The sequence below is a fragment of the Lathamus discolor genome, chromosome 2 (genome assembly GCF_037157495.1).
Source record: "Lathamus discolor isolate bLatDis1 chromosome 2, bLatDis1.hap1, whole genome shotgun sequence".
Classification (NCBI taxonomy): domain Eukaryota; kingdom Metazoa; phylum Chordata; class Aves; order Psittaciformes; family Psittacidae; genus Lathamus; species Lathamus discolor.
In genome coordinates, this window is record NC_088885.1 from 117,313,700 (window position 1) to 117,337,635 (window position 23,936).

Sequence of the window (23,936 nt, forward strand, 5' to 3'; positions counted from 1 at the left end):
AACCACAATATCTTTGACTTGTGTAAGCAGACTGTGCAAAATAGATCTGTCTAAGCAGAAATGGGCAAAACTTGGTTTTCTGCTACTTCTGTACAGGAAGTGACATTTCTGGCATTGTGCCTGCATTTTTGTGTGTATTTTTTCACCTAGGAAACCCCATCTCTTCCCACCCATCAAGTCTGCTGAAACTTCAGCATTTGTCGTTGATGGGAATTGTTTTTTTTGGGCCAAAAAAAAAAAAATTCAATGAAAATATTGTAGTTAAAGTTGTCAAAAATCCCTTTTAGTTTGCCATGTTTGTTTGAACTGTTTTATTACATATTTTGATATGCTACACAGGAGTGTATTGACTCTGTAACTGCTTTATGCAAACTAAGTTTGTTTGCTACAAGTGAAGTGTTCAGAGTGCCAAATCTCTGTTTTGGAAACAAAGCTAGGAATCTAAGATCCTTTCAAAAAAACAGAACTTTGTTCTCTAAATCAGAAATCTATTCAAAAGCTGTGGTCTTCATGTAGTTGAAAGGTTACTGAAGTTTGAGCTTTCAGAAATACTAGTGACTGAAAGCATGGCGTCCCATCTGCAGATGTTCCAAAGGTCTGATATTCTGGAAAACAGATTTTATCCATCCTAAAATAAAGGCTAATTGCTTCTGAAGATCTTGTTCTGAAAGGTCAGTCAGAGCCTGCTCCCCCGTGTAATCATGCAAACAGCTCTAAGTTGTGTGAGCTTTCCTTAAAAGTGTCCAGCTGGCCAGAGCCATGCATGGGCCTGCAGAGCAGTGCATCGCCGCCCTGATGCTCCTAGCGAACCCAGTGGGGCTCCGTCACTCACACAGAGCTGCATGTGGAAACTCACTTCAGTGAGGCTGGGAGCACTGGCGAGAACACCGAGGGTTACATCTTTCCACTTCGGAAACTCAGGGGACATATTAAACATCCGCTTCATCAGCAGCAAACTCTCACTCAAAGGATGTCATGTCTAATGGAGCTGAACTGCCAGAGAACTGCACCTGAGAGGTTTTCTGCCTCAGGTTAGTCCCCCACCCAGAGTCAGAAGAACTGCCAGTGGAGGGAGCCAAACTACATTCCTATTTGCAGTATTGATTTTGCTGCTGTTCTTGCTGTACTGCACTTTCGGCTTCCTCTGTGGTCCGAAGCCAGGTACAGAACAGTGCGTACCCATAAACCTCCTACTTGATGGTCCCTGCTTGCAAACTGGTATGGGAAGGAAGATACTCTGTTTTCCACAATCAGAAGACATGGTAGAGCAGCTGTTCCCAGTAACAATAATGACACTATTGCTGAGACAAACATTTTCATGATGATGCATGGGAACACTAAATCCAAACCACATTGTTTAGCTAATGCATGCTTTCACTCTGCTAAAGGGGAATGTCACATAACTGAAAGTAAATTGAAGAGATCAGAGTTTAGAAAATATGACAAAGTTGAAAACTTAAAGCTGTATTACACAGTAACATCCTTTAGCAGAGAAATTATTGATCCAAAGTGGTGTACGTATGTGTATTTTATGGCAGTTTTTGTTAGGTATGACTCGCCTCTGGCCAGTCCAGTGAACAGAAACTGTTGTGAGTCAGGAATGCTTTCTGCCAAGCATTTCAGTAAAGCTGAGCATACCATATTGATATGTGCTGTGGGAAAGGAGATGTAGCATTGCAACATATCACGGATATGTCAGGCTGTAGGTATGGTTTCTGGGATTTTTCTTTAATCTGCCCTCCCAGTTGGGACTAGTGAAACACTGTTCTCAAGACGTGTGCATGTGCACGTGTGCACAGAGTCCACACACACTTGTTTAATAAGGCAATACCTTTGCTTTTCTTAGTAAGAGGAGAAGTACTTGCCTTCAGGAAGCAATACAGTGCAACTAGCTTCGGGACAAATGGAAAGTTAAAGATGAATTGAGACCTGGAACATTTAATTCATAAATTAATTACCAAGCTTAGCTATACCCACCTTAACACTGCGACAGCCTTGCTGCTGGCACTCTTGAAATAACTGAGAGAGAGTTGAAGCTTCTTGGAGAGCCTGTTCCTTACGGCACTGTTGTGGAGAGGTTGCTAAGTTTAGCTCACAGGAATGCAAAGTTACTCAATCAAACACAGAAGTCTGCAAAGTCCATGCAATAAATGGAGATAAAAATGAGGTTTTGTTTCTTACTAGAGGATCATGGGCAGCTTTTCCCCTTCCTCCTCCCTATGGCTTTGCTCTAAACTCTGAGCAATGGTGATTCTACCAGGTCTGATCAAAGCTAGAAACACCTTTGGCAGTGTTTTGAAGGCTGCATTTAAACTCAGCCAGCAAAGAAGAAAAATTTGGAGGGAGAGCACTTTGGGGACTTGAAAACTACTTTTAGGTGTGCAGGCCGGGGAGCTGATGGCCATATCAAAGCGCTTTTGTGATTACTTGGTTTTCATGTTAGAGAGTAGAGTCTGTCAGCACATTGTTTGTTTTTACTGTCCGGACTCCTGCTTTTGAAAAGCTGATCCAGTTAATTTCAATGATACACTATACAGTAATCTCGCCTATTAAAATAAATGGAATCCAGCACTTTCAACAAAAGCTCTTGACGTTATGATCCTCCCATGTATTGTCAGGGTCCTGGGGCACTGCAGCTCATGAACAGCACAGACAGAGGAAGGCTTATAGAGTCCATGGCAGTGGTTTTATTTTTCATCCAGAGTGCAAAAACTTCCTTCCAAAGAACAACATTGTATGATACTTTTAAAATTAGAAGGTCTGTTTGGCCACACAAACAATTGTGCAGGTGCTGTAGGACTTTGTGACAGAGCCCTTTGGAGGGAAAACTGGAGTGTTGCAGAGGCTGTGTGCTAACTCAAAAAGCCAAATTAAAAACGTATGCAGCCTCGCATGTGGGTGGCTTTCAGGCAAGTGCAGAGTGTTGTTAAATGCTGAAATCAAATATAGGCATGGGAAAAACTGGTGTGTGAATGGAAAGACTGATCACATCCTTGTCCTGTCGTTTAAATGCGTGGTAGGCTCCTCTGAAATTGAAAATCTGCCTGGTAACAAGCCAGCTTGTAGGGAAATACAAATCTGATCCCAAGACTTCATCCTTCTCTAAATCTAGCCTTTGTGTAGGTTTGAAATACTAAGTTTGCATTTACAATTTATTAGCAGCTGCCTTTGCATTTTCATGTTGAGGCTGTGGTCTTACTGGCTGCTCATTCACCCCAGTGATGGTGCCCATAAAGCCAGACAGCTGGCTACTTAAGTAATGAATTAACCTTAAACACAGCCCTGAGGAAGAAGAAATCCCTGTTTTGTAAAGTTGAAAATGGAGATCTAGAGAGTAAATATTTATTGAACATATTTTGAAAGGCTGTGGCATGGACAGGATTTGATGATTTCTCTGGAAAACCTCTGTCCCATACTTGATAATGACTTTTTTATCATCTTGCAGGTAAAATGCCACAAATTAAAGCAAATTCTGTTCTTCTTGGTGTGATAAGCAAACAGTAATGCCTAACCTGAAACAACCCTGTAACCCTGAGGTTTTGTTGTGTCAAATGAAGATTTGGTGGATTTTAAGCAATAGTTCCTGGTATGTGATGATCTAGTCCTTATCTACTGTCTAGCTCACCAAATGCAGAATACTCTTCTTTACAGTTAAAAAAGGCATAGCACTATTTGAAGTCAAGAAAAATGACTGAGTTGGATTTTGGCCAAAATGTCAGATTAATCAGCTCAAGAATAAAAACAATGCAGGTACTTTTGGTGGATTAATGAAGGAGAAATAGGCCTAAAGCTTTCTGAAGCAAGCTAAAGTGGATGCTTCAGGTTCTCTAATCCTTCTTCCTTTCCTTGCCCACTGTGTAGCTGTTTTATCCATTCAGTTTGCAAGAGTCCTGCCCTGAATGCTTTTGCCAGTGACATCACCTTTTAATCTTCCTTCTGTTCATTTGCAGCTACTTTGTAGCTGCAGTTCCTTTTATGTCACTCCCCCAGTATTTAGAATTTGTAGTTTCCTCAGATAATTGGCCATCTTGACAACAAGAGTGACACAATCAGCTGTCAGATACTTTTCATTCCTGACTCCCATGCCAAATCTGACATGTGGATATTGGGATAATAATATGTTATCTTAATTAGGTGTATCTTCATGATGCATGCTTTATAACAGATAGAGCATATGAAACTTCTGCAATGCCTTGCCAGGGTATCTTTGAAATTATATTCCCTACTTAAGGGTTTTCTTCCTTCTTAAATAAATAAAGAGTAAATGAACAATTGCAGAGTCCAAGTCTGAATCCTAGCACTTCCTGTTAAAACTCACAAAATAGTGCAAGAAACATGTTTCGTCTGCTTTCTAAGGCTTGATGATGTGATAGGAAGGATGTTGTATGTAACATCAAAGAGTGATGTTGTTATACCTCTGAAGCATGACTTCTGGAAGTCCAAGTGAAATAATGTATATTCATTTTTCTCCTGTATATGGCAGTTTTTAACAGGCTTGGATTCTTATCAGAAATGTTCCAATGATTTCCTTCGTTGTGTTTGTGTGTGCTTTGTTTTTTTGACCAGCCAAATTTCTCTCACACTTCCCAAAGCCCTGTTAAGTGACTCCCTGCTGGGTTTAGTTAAGAGTGGTGCTGAGCAAATTGCAAGCTGACAAAACTGGCCAACAAACCATTGGTGATGAGCAAATGTTTCTGCTCTTTCAGCTCCTGGTGAACATTGCTGTTTTTTTTATTCCAGCCTATGATGTTCAAGTGGAAAATGGTTAAGTCTGGGCTATGGACAAGCTGTACAGTGTTTTGGACCTGAATACAGAGTCTGGCAAAGGATCAGGGTGGATTATAAATTTCACACTCGATGTCTATATATTCATGTTAGGATTAAATTCCTGAGAGTATTCTTGGCCCAGTGATCATCCTTGAAGTCGACTTCTTGGAGTTTTACATGATGATCTAGGAGCTGAATTTAGATCTGTGTATTTATACTCACTTAAAACAATTGCAGACCTGTTTGCAAAGGACCATAAAATATGAACCTTTAGAGAGCCCTGCAGAACAAGGTGTGTAATGCACCAAAGGTAATTCACAGAGCATGACTGGATTTATTTCTTCACTATGACCTCTACTGCAGTGAATATATTATGAGTCTATTGCGGTTTATTCCCTTTCATTCCTCCAAATGTAGCCTGAGGAGAATAGATCTTGCATGTTGTAGCATGCCTATACTGTTCTTATTGTGTTCTCATCATTGTCCTCCAACCCAAGTCCATTAATTGCCTATGCAATGTGTCCTTATGCTGGCATGCACATGGCAAGAGGCTTAGTGAGCCTTAGTGAGCCAGTGGCTTTCGCAGGGGGCCAGATGTGAGCCCAGGGCAAAGTATTTACTCAGTAGAGTTCTCTCAGCCCTTAGCTCTGCTGCTGTGTTTTGCTTTCCTTAGTAATCTGAAAGAGATTCTATGAGAACTGAAGCCAGTCAGATATTAAATTGGGACAATAGTTATGAATGATACTGAATTCCTTGTTTGTCCTATGAATGGGATGTGCTTTAAAGGTGGGAGCAGGTGGCAGTCTCCTAGTATTCCTGGCTGTGCCACTGATTTTCTTCAGAACTGATGTTTTCCCTGAAGTTACATTCATGCTCAGGTCTTCACCTGTAAAAGTACCTATATCCAGCCAAAGACATACGTACTTACAAATCCTCTTGAGAACTTTAGGTGAGAGACCAAAGCCGTGTCAGCATTAATAAAATGCAGATTTCAAGGCTGGATCTAGAGAGTGAAACAGGTGACTGTTTCAGGAGAAAGGAGACTGCTCTACAATGCTAACCAACAGGAGGTGGAAGTGATAGGATAGTTTCCTTCAATTGTGTGTTCCAGATCTGAACTCAGATGTGGAGGTTGATGCTCCCAGAACATCTTTGTTCTAAGTTGGAGAAAAGTTGGACTATATAAAAGACCCCAAACATGTGAAACTGCAGTTTAATGTAATACTTTGGAAACTAGTTTAATATTACCTCTTCATGTGTGAGGGCTCAATGGTATTTCATAATAAGCTTACTGTTTTTTTTGCAGTCTTTACAGTTTTGACTCAGCTTCATCCACTACAGGACAAAGAAGTATAGAACAGTGAAAGGGAGACTGTTTGGAAAGAAAACAATAGAACAGAAAATAGCCTGCTGGTTAGGCCAGCAAATGGGAATATAGGGGAGCTGGGTGTACAGGTCTGTGTTTATGCAGCATGGAACCCCTCCACAGGAGAAATTAAGTCATGCCATACACAGCCACTAATGTGCTTGTTATGAAGGAGAGTGTAGAGAAAGGGCTTGAACCTGGTTCTTCCATATCCTGTCCCTAGGGAGGGCACTAACCACCAGCTTCTGGATCTGGCAGGCATGTTGTCTTAGTGTAAGTTCTCTGCTGTGGAGTGTTAATCCCACCTTGAAGCAGACTAATCTCTCCCAGGAGACATTATGTTAAAACTAGTAAATTCCTATAACAAGTTTTGGTTTGGACGAATCAATATTTTCAGATACAGAAGTATTTATTTGAAAAATACCCAGCTTATACTTGGTGTTCCAGTCACAAAAGCCACTTTGTACCTCAGTTGTATTTCTCTGATGCCCTAATGAAGACTGTGTGACTGCTCTCCCCTGGGTCACTCAAGCACATCATTTAGCAGTGTGTTGCTTATCTTTGTACTACCGTAGTAGCTCCTAGTTGTGATCATAGACCAGGGCTAACACAATGTTAAGTATGTTGCAAAACAAAAAGCTTTGTGGTGGTCTCCAAGGTGTTTGTTATCTAAACGTAAATTAAAAGGTCGGAAGTGGGTAGCGTGGATGAAGTGTGTGTGTATTTATCAAGGAAACACTAAGCCATAAATGATAATTTTGGATATATTGCTTGTCAAGGCTTTTTGTACAGTGTAGAAGGGGAGAACTCTAAGGAAAGGTTTGAAACAATACAATAATTGATAAAAGTATCAATTTTCGCATGACTAAGCAAGAATATTGTCTTAACTAGAGTTAAGACACTCTAGAGAGTGCAGTACTGTAAGAGAAGGTTTCGCTGATGATTTAAAATATGACATGAATTTTTTGCAGATCTTGTGTTTTAATGTAGATGTTACTTAAGAAGGATGTGGGAAGGAGCAACAGGCTATATACTTATATCAGATAATTGTATTTGCTCATTATTAGTATCTTGTTGGGTGCAAACCAGACAGTGCATGAGCTGGTACTTCCAAGCAGGTTGAGTGAGATCAAGAACAACCTGTAAGATAGATGATATCCATTAATCTAATTAGCCAAACTTAAAGCAGAAAACACCAGTGTGATGCTGCTGTTGCTGATGGAAATTTAGGAAGGTGAGATATGTGATCAGCCCACTAATACTCTAAAATCACGGAACACCTTGAGTTGGAAGGAAACCATAAGGATCACAGAGTCCATTTCCCTGTTCCTCAAAGGACTATCTAAAACTAAACCATATGACTAAAAGCACCATCCGGATGCTCCTTGAACTCTGACAGGCTTGATGCCGTGACCATTTTTCCTGGGGAGCCTGTTCCAGTGACTGACTGCCTTTTCAGTGAAGTTTTTCCTAGTGTCCAACCTGAGCTTCACCTCGTGCAGCTTCATTCCTATTGCTGGTCACCAGAGAAAGAAGATCAACACCTCCCTCTCTGCTCCCCACATTGGGAAGTTGTAGACTGCAATGAGGTCACCCCTTGGCCTTTTCTTCTCCAAACTGGACAAACCTAGGAACCTCAGCTGCTCCTCATAAGTCTTGCCCTTGAGTTCTTTCACCATCTTGATCGCTCTCCTCTGGACATACTCTAATAGTCTGATGTCCTTATACTGAGGTGCCCAAAACTGCCCACAGTACTTGAGGTACCATCATATATCTGATGCTAAAGCATCCTGTGCTTGCTTTTTAAAATTTGTCGCTTATAATGCCTGTAGTCCTCTTCTCTAACCTTAGGTTTGAGCTGTGCATGTTGCTGGAGAATGAGCACATCTTTGAACCAGAGGCAAATGACGAGTCTTTCTCCTCCTCTCATCTTCTCTCCTATGAGAAGGTAACCTTTTTTCTTTCAGTTCTTTCCTTGTTTAATCAGCATGTATATTGGGTGATTTAGGATGAATTCTCCATGAACGAAGAAACATAATATATGTGATGGAGATAAAGAAGTGGTCAGGTACAATTTAAGCTACAGGATGACCAGAAACCTCTCAGGGACAGCTGTCATAAACTGTAATGCCACTCAGAATCTGGAAGTTCTGCAAGGCTGCTGGCAAAGAGTTCCCTTGTTCAGATAGGCTGTTCCAATCTTCTCTCTCTCAACTTCCCTATGGATAGCAGAATCATTATAATATTTAATTCTGTATGGCATGGCACCTCTCTGAATGATGAGTGTTTATAAAAGCTTTTGAACTTGAAAAGCATGTAGCATTCTTTTCTTTGATACATGACTAAACGATTTTTAGGAATAGTAAACATTAAGCGTGATAGAAGAAAATCGTGTGTTACCAAGGCAAAACTGGTAATGTGTAGTTTTGAGCAATTTATATAGGCACAACTGGAAAGTTATCATATATTACCGAAGCTTGGTCTGCACATGGGAATCTGTCTGACAAAACAATGTTGATAGCAACTATGTATGGGATGAGGTGCCAGGACAGAAATAGGTACCACTATGGAAGAGGGCTGAAGCTCAAGCTGATGGCTGATACCAGTTTTGTTGCATTTTTCTGCACTATGTTATCATGTAATTACCACTTAGCGTGTGAATCTTCACAGCGTGAAAAACCTCACCCCTAAGCCAATATAATTTACATTGTCTTAATAGAGATACAGTTACACTAAGGGGGTAAAAAGTCTTTTTGTAAGTAAAGAGTGTTTTATTTTAGATTGCTAATTTAAGCCTTATTGGCAAAAGAATGTATAAAGTTTGTACAAGCTGTGCCAGTGTAGCTCTGCTAGAAAACTTTCTCTTAGGAGTCAAACTGGGAAGCTTTTGAACCTTGCGTTCTAACGTGCAGCACAGAAGGAAAGAGAAACGGATTGTTGCCTATTGCAGATAACAGTAGAGAAGCTGCCCAATCTGTCACGCCTAACCACACTGCTGAATCGCTACGCTACAGATCCCCAGTATCAGCAACTCTTCATCAATCTGGTAAGACTGAAGCCAACTCTAAAAACAAACATTTCCTCCATGAACAATGTGTTTGTTATATTTTCTCATTTGTTTATGATGGCTGTGTCAGCCGCACTGATTTACATAAACACTGCCAATCCTGGGACGTTACATTCTCAACAAAAGTAGCTGAGTACAAACAGCATTCCCAAGTTTTAATTCATATTGTATAAACATAACAGATGTTGATAAAATGAGCCAAAAAGAAAATACAACAAAGGAGACCATTTCAAGGAGGCTTTTTGATTAAAATACATTCCAGATTGACAAAATGATACAATGTTAATGGAATAGATCATTTAAATGTCATTATTTGGCTCTTATAGTCCTATAAAGCAAATATAAAGCAACACTTTTGAGATTTTAGGCTCCATTACGGTACAGTGCCTATACATCAACTTATAAATAAAGCTATATTTCTTTCCTCTTTCCTCCTTTTTTTTTTCCCTTTAATCCCTGCTATGACATCGCCACATTTATTTCCTAAGTACTTTACTAAAATACTGGGTCCAAAAGCAATAATGTGTTTGGTATACTGAATAAGGCCTAAAATAAATATGTTATAAACAAAATAAATGTAGTTTCTGTCTCACTGAATTTTCAGTCTACAGCACTGAAACTGAGGTAGGGGGACACTAGGAAATCCATGCCAGTGAGCTCAATTCAGATGGATTTTATTAAAAAAGATATAAAATCTGCTCTGTTTACTTACGTGTAAATAAGATGGGACTGCATTTGAGATCCATCTATCCTGAATTCTTTGCTTTATATAGCTAGAAAATAGCTAGAAAGAGAGAAAAGTTATAAAACCCACAATGCTCCTAATATCCATTATCTGGTTTGGTTTGAAAGTTTTCTTTCAATAGATGGGGAAACAGAGGTGGAGAGAGGACACACAGCTTTCCAAAGTTCAGGAAGTCATACATGGGAGTAGAAGCCAGCTCAGCTGAGACCCAGCCTAGTTCTCGTGCCACTGGGCCACACAGCTTCTTTGTGATGGGAAACCTATTGCACTCAACTAAGTTCCACATTGATACCTAACTTTTTAGTACCTGATGTGTCTCCTGAAGTACAAAAGTTTAGTATCCCTTCCAACAACTTGTTATTATGACTCATGAAAGCTCTGGTTCTGATATACACAGAAAGAGCCATTGTGAAGTTCTTGGGTGTAGTGATTTCCTGCGGCGGTGAGCTCTGCAGCAGAATTATATGTGGTATAGAAAGGGGAAACCTTTTTACCTTAATTTTTTTCCCCCTTTTATGTCTTTGAATGTTTCATCAGTCATGTAAATGAAAGAGGGAAAAGAGATGTGTCCCTCTATACTGTGCACTTATTTGCATTATTTTATCATGTCTTTGTTTCATTCTTCCTCTGTCTGGGAAACCATACACTTGGGAAGCATAATACACCTTCTTTGACAGAACTGACCAAGACATAAGAAGGATACTGGAGAATTATGTGAAAAGTAAAAACTAAGTGAACACCTACATAGGCTATAAAGACCAGCCTGGTTAACAATAAAATGGTCTTTAGCTCTGTTCCTATCAAGAAACAGTTATAGCCCTCATAGTTTTCAGTGACCAGTGTTTAGCACTTGCAGGCACTCTTCTTCTCAGAAGCCATATGATTGCTTTCTTTGTCCTCTTCCTCTCAGTCTATGTTTCTATGTGAATTGACTTTTATAAGCATTTATTGCAAAATATTACAGGATGTCATAAATGGTTGTGTAATGAGATAGCAGCTATAAAATATCTTTAGACTTAATAAACATTGGGGTCACTGACTATTTCCAAGTAAAAACTCAGACCATATCAATGAAACTCAACTTTGCTTGTCTAGCCTGTGAGATTTGGGTACATTCCAGTTGTAATAGTTTATTTAGAGTGAACCTGATGGTTCAGAATTTTTTTTTTACTATGGTATTTCCTGATGGTTTAGGTATAATTAGGGATGGAGAACAAGAAGAGAAGAACTAATGTTCTTACTGACTCCCATCCTTCAAGCATGCAACCACTCTCTCTGGCCTCCTTCCCACCCCTGTGTTCTGTGAACACCCATGCCTTTGTGTTCTCCCTATGTCTTCTCTCTTTGCCTTACAGGAGCCATACATAAACAGATCTTCAATGTCAGTCCAAGCTCATTTCTCGCTGCAACGCACCTACATCATCTTTCGCACCCTGGGGCTGCGCCACCTCACTGTTGTTGATCCGCAGAATCAAGTGGTTGGGGTAATCACCAGGAAGGACCTGATGCCTTTCCCACTGGAGGAGAGGCTCAGGCTCCAGCTGGCACCACAGAGCCCTGATGTGGGTGAGCAGCCCCTGGATTCAAGGCCATGGATGTGTTCTTAGGCTTTGTCACTTCCTTTTGAGCCCATGTTCTTCTACAGGAAAATATAATCAGAGCTTTTCTACTTGATCCTTTCTGGAGAAGAGATGCTTAAAAGCTTTTGTAGCTAGACATTCAGGATTTTAGCCCAGAGCTATGTCTCTTCAGCTGTTTGGTGACTGCAAAATTCATTAATTTAAATGCTTGTGACACAAAATAAGAATTTATATGTTTATCAAAGATGTACATATAATCAGATGAGAAGGATGGATGTTAAGAACGATTTTGTCACACTGTGTCTATACCTCCCAATGAAAAAAATGTCATAATCATTAGCAGCAGTTACACTGGCAAAGCCTTTTAGTGCAAACTAAATCTTCAACCTTTGAGTATCTGCCTGTTAAAAAGGAAAATCTTTACATATCAGCTTCTTTTATGTTGAAATATGTATGTTTAACTGAGAGGAAGTACTACCTTGAGAGAGGTTGGCAACTGAAAAGAACAAGGGATTTGCCCTTCTTATTGACCTATCTGTATTAGAAATTGAAAGAGAGAATTGTGTATAAGAGAAAGGTATTGACTGTGGGACTCCTGCCAAGTTCCCATCACACTTCTCATTGACAGAGACTTAACATGCTTTTCTGTTGCCTACATTTATTTCAATTTCTGCAGCTCCTAGAATAGGCTTTCTTTCTCTCCTTCTACCTGATACAATAACATCCTAAGTTAATGTGCAGTGAAGTATGGAGAAATTCTAATAATGGGGAAGCAACATGATAAATTGTGGGAGTAGTTTTTGTGTATAGAGCAGCATATTTCCAAACTGAGCACAAATTAAATAATTCTTCATTATTTTGGAGTCAGTGTTTGAAACCTTGGAAAGTGTTGTTTGATAATAAATGAATGTGAAAAATCTTTTGGATAAAGAAGCTTCTAAATTCCCTTTTATGACTTTGTAATTGATGTTTAATTTTGTTCTGTTAAATGCCAGAGGGATTCCCACAGATTTAGATATTAAAGTCAAACGTATATGAAGGAATCCACCACTAATGTTGCTCTAATGAATATCGAGGAAAATGAGTAATAATTTACTGGTTATAAAAACTTGCCAAAATTCCTGGAAGTGAATTTCTGGTATTTGAAATCATGCAGCTTTGAGTCCCCTATGAATCAAAGGTTTGTTGGATTTTCTTCTCTCTCTGCTAGATCTTGTCTTTATTATCAATAATGCTGCTTTTATAGAACCACAGAGAATGCACAGCACTTTAAAACTTATGTGTCCAGTCAATGCAAAAAGGTGGCAGTCCAAAAACTTAATGAAGGTACATAAGAAAGGCTCTTTAAACGATCAGTTAAAATATGTCATATGCAGGGTGAGAAACGCTTTGCAAATCATGCATCCAAGAGACACGGAGGTGGATGTTTATTTAGATCGTGTTAGAGTTAGTAATACTTTGTTCATTAGTACACTAGTAAGATTGCCATTATTGATCTATGCCTCACCTACCTGAAAAATGTGACGCTTTTCTTGAAAGAATTAGGGTTTGTGTGCTAGAGGAACAAGAGATCTAGTTTAGAAATCCCACATGATTTTGCCTTAAGGCAGTAAGAATCTCTTCTCTTGATAACCAAATCTGAGTAACCTCACCATGAATTTGCATTTTTGGTTCAAAGCCCGTTGCTGATTTCCTTTTCCTTGATTTATTGAGTACACAAAGGATCATCCTTCTAAGACCTGAGTAATGTAATTTCTTTTTGCTTACAGTATCTGTGGCTAAATGACTCAGTACAAACTGTAGTTGTACTTTGCAGAGTATGAGGGCTGGAGACGCCAGGAAATCTGTAACTTGTTACACAACTTCGAACAGGTCACTTAAATGCTTGGCATTATCATTTACTCCGCCTTTAAAAGTTGGAACAGTGATATGGATCCACCATAGTTACTGTGAGTATATATGTGAAAGACATTATGGGAAGATAAACTATTTTTCATAACGTTTTGTGCAGGCCAGTTGTAAAAAGCAGTGTGGGATTGGTTTCCCCTGCCCCCTGTCAGTAAGAAGTGTAATTTGTAAGGAAAAGTTCACACAATTTTCATGGAACAATTTTCATAAGGGTATTGTGAGTTGGGTGGGGGAAGGCAAGCTGCATTTTTCCATACATTCCATTGCTAGATGAGGGGGTTTTGTTTGTTTGTTGGTTTTCTGTTTGTTTTGTAATATCTGTGTGTTTGGGAAGACGCACAAAAGAGAATTCCTCCCAGGACTTTCTGAAACAAGTGGCTCCCTTATATTCTGGACCCCAGTGACAAATCCATCTCATCACAAACCATAATGGCATAATACGTCTAGGAAAGTGAAACCAGATGAAATTTGTAGGAAGCTTTTCATTAATCTGTGATTCTCATGATCCTTATATAGAAGAGGTCTCCAAGGAATGGCAGTAAAAAGGAGTCATATCATTTGACTCTTTGGCACAACATACTTTTGTTTTTCTTCTTGTCTGCTTACAGTGAATGGTAAATGTTCTGCTATTTCTTTGTATTATTTGAACTAAAGACTAGATAGAGCAAAGATGCTATTTTTATTTGATAATACAGTTTGCTTATGAATTTTCACAACTTCTGAATGCAAATCTCTGTGACAAAGGGCTCCACAATAAAATTCAAGTCACTGGCATTATTTTTGGTTTATGCTTTGCATTTGTGCCTCTTTCATCCTCCTTTATGATGGTTTTTTCCAAACATTTCTTTCTCTCTTAAACTGAAATATGGCATAAAACTTAGGCAGACTGAATTTTAGATCTAGGTTTGAAGTACAGCCACACAAAGCTCCCTCCGTCAATTAGAAAAAATGCTTTCACATTAGAAACATTCAGCCATCTGTGCATTACATATTGTTGTGAATGCGCATAAACTATTGTGAGAAGGCTTTTGTGGTATGCACCTTTAATGTATGGTTTTACAGGTACCCTGTAATGTCTATGTGTTTATACTAATGTATGTAACATTAGTGGTGTTTTTCCTGTCATGTGACGCTTGCATACTTTGGAATTAATTGCCTAGTGTTTTTAAACTGCCTGGTTTATCACCCTGTGGAACCTTTTAACATTTTCTTGTTTTCCAGCTGATTCTGGAAACAATGGGATCTTGTCTTATAATCGCATTTGTTTCCTGACCATGAACAGAAAAGCCTAAAGGAGGGAAGACAGATGAAGAAATTTTCAGTATCTACTTGATATAAAAATTATGACTTTAAGGATGCAGGGAGCAACACTGCTAAAGGTACTAGTAAAAAAAGAAGGTCTACCTTACCTCAAAGCTGAGATAGCCTTCAGCCAAAATGGTAAAGCTGAATGGAAATGTAACTAGCTGTACTCTGCAAGAAAATCTGCCTGGAAAATCACTGATGAGGAAGTGCTGCAAAATGTTACTGTTGTCTCCGCTGTCCCTTTTCACACAGCTTCAGTTCACAGAGCTGTCAGTGTACCTCTGGTGATCATGAAATCACTTAATGAAATGAAGTGTAACCAGCTCTCTACTAAACTAGTGGTTAATTAAGTGTGACCATCAAGTGATGGGAACCATGGTATACAAGGGAATGCTTGTTCATTCCTGAAGGGCCTATTAAAGTAAGAGGAAATATGTGATCAGCACAGTTGTCTGAATGTCTAACACGGTATGGCATGGGAATGCCAGTATCAGAGATCAAACACACGAGGAGTTACTGCTGCTTACTTGAGGTACTGAGCAAACCAGAATAACTTACACTGTGTGATTGTAATCAATGCCTAGCACACTTCTGAGTGGCCAAAGCAATGAAATGGTTGACTTACTTGGAGTATCTCATTAAACTGGTGAATCTTGCTTGTCTAAGATCATAGATTGTGTGCAAAGACTTGGCATTCTGCCACTGAGGCCACTCCTTACTCTATGCCAGCAGGGAAACTGAGAGGAATTACCAGTTTCTGCACATTTTATTTCTAAGGAGTTACAGAAATTAATTTGTATTTTTGTGCAGGTTATATTTGCAAAGAGCTCTGTAGATGTGAAGTTCCACAGCTTCTGCTGTGATGTTACTATATGACCCATCCTGTATATGGTGGAGCTGAGATGTGGACATGAAGTAGCCTACTGAGTACTGTAAAGTGAATCTGTGGCAAATCTAAAACCAGAACTTCAGACTCCTGACTTCTGCTTAAGTGTAATCTCTTACTTTAAAGTAGATACAAAAGCTAGCACTGAGGGATGGCATGGCAACTTGTGTGACTCATATGCCCACTCACATTTTGTCAGCTTTGGTGTGCAGGAGAGAAGTGTTTCTAGTGTGATAGGGCCATCCCCTGCATACAGAACAAAGCTGTCCATGCAACAAGGCAGGAGGCACTGTAGTCCTGTGTAAGTGCTCTCAATGAGAATGAAGTTTGAAAGCCTCTGTGAGATAACATTGGGTAATTGGGTACAGCTGGTTAGCACAGCAAAGGAAGGGACCACTGCTGAATCACTGCCTTGCAAGTGCAGAAGGCATGAGTTTCTGTGAAAGCATGAGATGGATAAATGACCACAACTGAGACAATAAATGCCTGCTGAGACAATAAATGCCCACAATTGGATATGTCTGGGGTGTCTATGTGTGGGTGTGTGTGTGTGCATATACAGGTAAGGAACCTAATAGTTTTGTAGCTACCATTTGTAATTTAGAAGACAAGCTAAGTAAGCACTGGATGAGGATGTACATTGCCTTTTAGGGGGGAAAAAGAATGGGAGAGGGGGAACAAATTATGTATCTCTTGAGCTACATTACTCTACAATCAGATAGACTATTACCTGTAGAAACCTTTTGAATCCTCAAGGAGTAAGCAATTGGATAGGGATTAGTGTTGATGCAAGTTACTGGTTGAGAACAGGGCACAGAGGTAAAACAGACACAAGGTATTTAAGATAGATTGCCGAATCAAGTGCCCAAGATAGCAGTGTCTTGCAGGACACATAAATAAGGAGTAACTGAAATGCCAACAACAGTATAAAACATAAACTTCATTCACAAAAATGCCATGACATTTCTTTAATCAGCTTGGGTGGGTTGGATCTCTGACAGAGATCCTTCTTGCACCTTGTCTTTAAGGTGAAGTACATCTAAAAACATCAGCTCTTTGAACCTAGAAAGCTATGTTTTACAGAATCACAGAAGAATTTAGGTTGGAAGGGGCCTCTGGAGGTCATCTAGTCCAACAACCTGCTAAGAGGAGGTCTAACGAGATCAGGTAGCTCAGGGCCATGCTCAATCAAGCCCTTGATGTCTCTGAAGATGGAAAGGCCTCATCTTCTATTCCAGTATTTCTCCACCTGCATGGTAAAATATTTTTCTCATATTTAATTAGAACTTCTCATGCTTCAGCTTGTGTCCATTTCCAATCATTGTGCACCTGCAAGAAGAGTCTAGCTCTGTCTTAAACTCTGAGGTCAGAAAGTTTCAGTAGTCAGGTCTCCTCTGAGCCTCCTCTTCTCCAAGCTCAATGGACTCATCTCTCTAAGCTTCTTCTTATAGGCCAGTGCTCCAGCCCCTTGACTAGTCTGGTGGCCTGCTGCTGGACGTGCTCCAGCATGTCAGTATTTTTCCTGTACTGTGGAGCTTTCCTACTACCCCCAAACCAACCGGTGCAGGTACCATGCTAATCTTCTCCATCTCATTCAAACTTCAGAATATGCGCTGCCAAAGAGAACATGATTTCATTAAAAGATAAGCTAAACAATGTTTTTTAAAAAGAAGAAACTTGGAGACAATGGAAATGAAAGGTTTTTAACCCATTTCTGCCTTCTCCCCCATTACGCAGTGTGTGCATATGTTCTGGTCTTTTTCTCAGCCCACAGTTTTCAGTGGCTTCCTGCACTGTGAGGAAGTCTTCTCAATCCCCCCTCAGCAACCTGGGAGAAGTATTTGCATCAGCTTGGGCCCTTGGCTGTATATGTCTCCTCTGCCTCTCTCAGAGCTCTCCTGCCTCAATTTGTGCAAGGCTCCTCCTTGTGCTTTTCTTCACTTTGACTTGTTCTGCACTCCAGAAACTTTTTCCCCAAAAAGTTGCTCAACTGCTCTTGGAAAAGCACATTTCCTCCTCCTTCCAGAAGATGCCCCCTGAGTAAGTGCAGCCGCATTGTTCTCTGCTGTCTCTTGAAAGGAACATAATGCCTATTAGCACGGAGTAACTCCAAATGAAGAAATTAAAATTATCCACTCAACATGTTAACAGAAACATCCACAACATTGTTTTGAAAAAATTATTCACTGGGGTCTGGCCATGATTTTGGAAATTACTCAGGGTGGTTTTATAACAGTCAAAAATGTAAGGTGCTGTGTGTGAGGCTTTGGGGTTTGAACATATTTTTCCACGACTCTTTATATTTGTCAGTGAGAACATACAGCTCTTTTGACAGTAGGACTTGGGTGGGCTGATGGTTGTTGGATGCTGTTATAGGAGGTTGGCAGGACACAGTGATAAACTTACTTGTCAACAGCCTCTCTGGCTTTCTCAGGACAGGCTAAGCTTTGTACCTCTGCATTTTGTTTCTCATGTAGTCCTTGGTAGTTTCTCTGGTATGGGTTAACTGATTTTGTATTTGTTTGCCATTGTTTTTATGCCCAACACGGAACCCTTCTCAGCAACAGTCATTTTGTATCTATTATTCCCTGCTTTGTTATGTTGTTTCCCTCAGCCAGAAAGAATTCTCCTTGAATTGTTTGCATGTTGGTGGCACTGGAGACTGAAGAAAATAAAGAAGATATCCACAGTAAACGTTGAAAATGGGGTCCTTCCTGCATCTAGGGTGGAAAATAAGGCTGCAAGCAGCAGTGGGGAGATTTCCAGTAGGGTGACCTCAGCCATGAGAGCCAGAAGAAATCTTAGAGACCACCTCAAGAAGAAGCAGACCTATGGCTTCATCTGCATACAGTAAAGCACTTTCCCCGAAAAACAAGCTACCTGCATAGATGGAGGCCAGGTGGAAGGGCTCTGTAGGCTCCTTTTGGCCTCGGTGCCTGCATTTCCTTCCTGCGAGACCAAATGGTTGTGTAGGGTTGGTGCTCACTAAGGTTTCCAGTGGTATGGACTTGGAATATTGTTAAGATAGATGCATGGACACTAGGGAGGTAAAACTATGCTTGGATACTGCAGGCCAGATGCCTTAATGCCTCATCCATTCATAGTTCGTTTGTGGCCACTTTCTTTCTCTTTGATACTTGGGCATCTGCTGTTTCTCTCTCATGCGGCATCTTTTATTTCCTATTAGTATTGTATTGGTTGCAATGCAGTTGTATTAATGGCACTTTCCCACACTGTGTTATTTTCTCTAGGTATTTCCCCTTCCCTTTTCTCCTTTCTCATTTCCTTTATTCCTTTTCCCTTTCTCCGTTTTCCCCTTGTGTCCTCTTTTCTCTTTACCCTTCCCTTCCCTTCCTTTTCTTTACCCTTCCCCTTCCCCGTTCCCTTCCCTTTCCCTTTTCCCTTCCTCTTCCCCTCCCCTTCCCCTTCCTCTTCCTTTCCCTTTCCTGCATTATTTCCTCATCTTTGCTACTGATTGCCTCTTCCTCACTGATTCGCATGAGAATACTTTTGTTTGCAGAAATTCAGGAAATTTGCTTGCTTTGCTTTGGAGCCTGGATACTGGCAAAGGCAGTGAATCGCTTTTGATCTCTCCGTGTTTTCCCTTGTTACAAAGTAATTTTCCAGACTTGTGCCAGGCCTTGAGTGCTCCTGTTTTCACTTTTAAAACAGAGGGCTCTGGCTTTGCATTGCCTGGCACCGCAGGTATGGTCAGAATGGCTGCCTTCCTTGCCCGTTTGTTTGCTAATTATTGCGCAGGTACAGCCCAGCTGGGCTCAGAATACATCTCCTTAAGGCTACCCAAGGCAAGCTCACAGCCCCACTGGGGCAAGATGTCACCTAGGTGAATTTCACCTATGCCACTGGAGTTTTGTGCATTTGAGTGAACTTGGCCTCTGCAGAAATAGACAGCAGACTGGGGGCTATGTGCAGTTTTCCCTAGTGATTTATACATTTTAAGATTAGGGCGAGCATTTTGGGAAATGCCCTTTGAAGTGGTTAATTAGGTTTGCCTGAACAGACTAAAACAGACATGGCTAATTAGTTAAGATTATAGTTAAAAGACCGTGACCTCTCACTGTGAAATGTCTCGGTATATGTTCTTGTTTAGCTCTTCTTAGAGGAGGTAGATAAAGCATGCACCGTATCACCGAGATAGTGCGGAATACTTTTTTATCATTTGGGAGTAGCATCCCTATCTCAAATCTGCTGTTGTTAATGGGAGGTTTTCTTACTAAATAGTTCTGCTTTTATTCTACTTGCATTTTTGACAGGAGGAGCACTATCAGGTGAGTTTTCAACTTTTTGTGAATAAAACCTAATAGCACTCCTTTTCACAGCACCAGAGCATCCATAGGTACAAAATAACCAACTCCCACAGAGTTACTGGCAAACCTGATTCATTTTGTGAATAATTTTACTTGGATCTTAGTGAGAAAAATGTTCAGATGAACAGTATGAGCAACAAATTTCCAGACAAAAACATGGAGGAGGGCGAGTATGTATAGACACAGTCTGTGGGGGCCTGTGACTTACTTCATCGCACTTCACACGATAAGAGGGTTCACTTCAGGAGCTGGTAACGGGACGGAGACTTGAAAGGCTGGGCTACAGGAAGCGGGGATGGTGAGTCAGGAAATGGCAGCCTTCCCTCCGAGTCATCCTTGAAACACTGCCCTGGTGTGCTCAGAGTGGGAACTGGATTAGTACAGACGCTGTGCTTTCAGAAGAGGTTTCAAACTTGGGTCATGACCATTTGATGTCGTTAAGCGTTACGTGCCATTTCTGCTCGACAGCATGGATTTCAGATCCTGCATCTGGTCTGGTCTCCAGCGTGGCTGCCTGTGTTTTGCAACTGCCCCTCCCTGCAGCGTGTGGGGATGTACTTAGCTTGACATCCCCGTGCTGCAGGCTCTGTGATGAGGCCACTGCCTAGCTGTTGACCCAGAATTTTCTCGCGCGGTTGCTAAATAGCCTCAATTTCCTGTGAAATGCACGTCACTTTCTATAATATTTGACAAGGTATCTGCTTTGGGGTTAGCAGTGTTATCGGGTGTCTGCAGGGGTGCCTGTGAGGAGGATAGGTGGGATCGGGGCGGCAGCCCAAGCCTCAGGCCGCCATTCAGACCACAGCGTGGAGACGGCACCTTACAGAGTGCCGCTTCCCATTCAAAGGCCGAAGTCACACTTCGCGGTGAATTACGACCCGAAAGGAGACGGACCGCACCCGGGGCCGGGCGGGAGACCACCGAGCGACTCCCGCCTGACGGGGCAGAGCGGCGCCACCTGCTCCGTCCCGGCAGCCCGCCCGCCGCCTCCCGGCGCCTCGGCCCCGGCCCCCGCCGCGGCCCGGAGCTGCCGCCGGGCCTCCCGCCGCGGCGCCGGGCGGGCCCCCTCCTGCCCGCGGGAGCGGCGGCGCCGGCAGCGGCCGCTAGGTGCCGCCGTGCCCAACGCCTTGGCGGCGGCGGCGGCTCCTGCAGCCGCGGCGGCCCGCTCGGCCCTCCTGCGGCCCGCTCAGCCCTCCTGCGGCCGCCCTCCCCGGCCCCTGCGCCGGGGCTGGCTCCCGCCTTGCCGCCTTTCTGCCCTTCGGGAGCGGCCTCGAGCGGCTCTCCGGGGCAGGCAGCTCGCCACGTTCCGCTCCTCCTCTGGAGCGGGCCCACGGGTGGGGACCGGCGTGAGGCACAGCTCCGGGAGGGCCAGGCTGCGCCCCCAGCCCCACGGGCTGGCGGAGCTGGAGGCTGTGGCCGACACTGAGGGGCTTGAGCTGCGATGACATGAGGCTCCGAGGCCATGGGTAGGCGTTGGGAGCGTCCCCTCGTGAGGCTGAATTCAAGGACCTGGGGACCTGGCACAGGCCAGGACTCAACCAGGTTCCTCAGGGAGTGTGGAGCTCTCAGCACTAGGGTCATTTCATGGCGATGGAGGGTTAGGTGCTGGTGACTGATACCAAGTGTGCTGTCCCTTGGAGGGGTTCTCAAATGATCCTTCTTTAAGACAAGTTAACAGCAAGCGGCCCTCAAATGGATTAGGCCAAGTAGTTTGGATGTTGAATTTCAATGGTAGTTGTTGACTGTGTTGCCCTTTTGAACCTTCTGTGTTTCAGTTTTCCCTCATAGAGTATTCTTCTTAAAAGAATGGATGCATTGGATGCATGCATGGGTTTTGGGAACAAAATCATCCGAAGAACACAGCCCCATGCTGTAGCAGCCGGCAGTCTGTGTGCATTCATCCATGGAAAAGTCAGGAACGGTTAGTCCACACTTCAAGACTGGCTCTTAAGGAGGCCAAGGCCACTGAGATTTTGGGATTGTTCATGTTTCAAAGCCAGACTGCAATATAAAATTGCTGGGGGGCTAAAGCAGTTGTCATGTGTAACTGTTTTCTTGATCTTTTTTTTCTTTTCTTTTTTAAAAGAGGGTTGTATTACTTAAAAATTGCTTACAATTGCTAATTTAGTGTCTGTGAAATACTGTGTTGTCTGGACTCCTGTATTTGCCAGCAGAGCAGATAGCAGAAGTGTAAGCACTTCCTGCACGGCTTCTTGGCTGTGACCTGGACTGACCCCATGAACAGCAAGTGGGGGTGAGCAGTATCGGATGCTGTCTTCTGTTATCGCTTGTGTGTTAGCCTAGCAGAACTGCTTGGCTTCTCTGCTGAGCTTGCCATGTAGTCCCATCTATAATGTAAACATCTGTCTACCAACTGCACTGAAACCAGTGTTTCATTTTGTGTAGGCTACCGAACAGCTGTCAGATGGCAATAACTTTGGTTATCGCATGTCTTTTCCAATGTCCTAGATGCAGGAGGTTCTGGATGCTTTTACTCTTGCTTGACTTCCCTGGTTTTGGACTGGATCCTTCTCAGCTATATGTTTTCAGTCTCTCACTAGGCTTTTAAATAACCCCCAGGAAGTGTGCTGGATATTATCCTCCTACAGAGCTCAAGTAGATTAGACAGGAGCATTGAGTTCATTGGATCGCTATGGATCCATTCAGTTCTTCTGTGCATCTCCTATCCATTAGTGTCCCATCTCTAAGAGATTTTGTGATATTAGCATTGACAGGGTGCATTATGCTGTACAAGGTTATGTCTTAAAAATCATAAAACTATGAAAAGCGGATTCCCAGGACAGCATTACAAGCTACTGTAATGGCAGATGAGCTCTCTCAGAATTTTTTCCTGTCAGCATGGGTATGTGTGCTGCTTTCAAGGTGACAGCGGGCTCTGAGTGAGCATACCTGTGCAGCAAAATATACTGTGGACTTGGAAATGTTTGGTTTGGAAAATGAATGCTTTTCTCATAGGTTAGTATGCATTTGGCAAACAAAACCTGTGTTTAGCACTCACCAGACTTTCTGAAGTCAAATGGGTATTTCAAACCACTTGCTCCTGCAAAGCAGACTGTTCATATTGCAGGCTGTCCATATATATGAAGGAGCCTTGTAACATTCATTCTGAAGTTAGAGAAAAAGCTTCATTGAAGAAATGCTCATACAGGTGCTTAGGCTTCAACACTTTTGAAATTTGGGATTTGTTTGGCTGAATATTCCAGAAGTCATCTTTAAGTTCTCTGAGACCCATCCAGGTTTTCTCCTGAACTCCTCAGGCTGAAGAGGGGAAGAGATGAGCAGGTTCACTTAGAGCTTCCTGTTTTGCTTTGAACAGAAGGTATTTAGAAGGACCTTTTTAATGATGTTCTGCTGATCCAGGTTAGGTTCAATGAGTGAGCAAAAACAGGAGAGAAAATGCTGGTGGTGGAATGCTGTTCTTGACAAATCTTTTCAGAGTCCAAGGAAGGCTTTCTTTGGCAGAATGTTACATGTTGCTTTTAGCGTTGCTTTTCATTTGGGGAGGCTGATGGGAAAGATGCTCCTCCCCAGGCACTGAACTATAAATATTTGACTTTTATACAACCGAAATGTCTCTGAATAGACACGGAATAAGTGACGAAAAATGAGCTTTTACCAAACCTGTGGAATTCATTTGAACCTTGCCAGGTGCTTGGCTGTAAGACTGTGAGGTCCCATACTTAACAGCTCATATTCTTTGCCAATAATATGTGAAGTGTTTCATTATCTTATATGCTGTAGTTGGCACACATCAGTTTGCAGACAAAGAGCAATGGTTTATGATATTTGTGGATTCCATGTGCTGTTGTAGCTGTGAAATGATGTGTGGTGTATGATAAGATAAATATATAAGAATGAAAGGCCTCATATAGCAAATATAAGGTACTTTTAAGTCTTTGATAAGTAAACCCATAAATTGTTAAGTAACATCAGTATTTTGATTTTTGTCTCCTCTTATAAATG

At 41.8% G+C, this 23,936-nt stretch overlaps 1 protein-coding gene across 2 annotated transcripts in view; it reads left to right on the top strand.

Moving 5' to 3' along the window:
* The window catches only part of LOC136008662 (chloride channel protein D-like), a 79,406-nt gene extending 65,199 nt beyond the window's left edge, over positions 1–14,207 (top strand). Inside the window, exons 14-17 of one of the 2 annotated variants that reach the window (XM_065668236.1) lie at positions 7,985–8,081; positions 9,084–9,179; positions 11,301–11,511; positions 13,295–13,424. In XM_065668236.1, coding sequence (XP_065524308.1) covers positions 7,985–8,081; positions 9,084–9,179; positions 11,301–11,511; positions 13,295–13,311 — 421 coding nt within the window. In that variant the 3' untranslated portion in view covers positions 13,312–13,424. Of the gene's footprint in view, positions 1–7,984; positions 8,082–9,083; positions 9,180–11,300; positions 11,512–13,294 lie in introns of both variants that reach the window. The other variant, XM_065668237.1, reaches the window with a different exon arrangement.
* Positions 14,208–23,936: the final 9,729 nt, after the last annotated feature.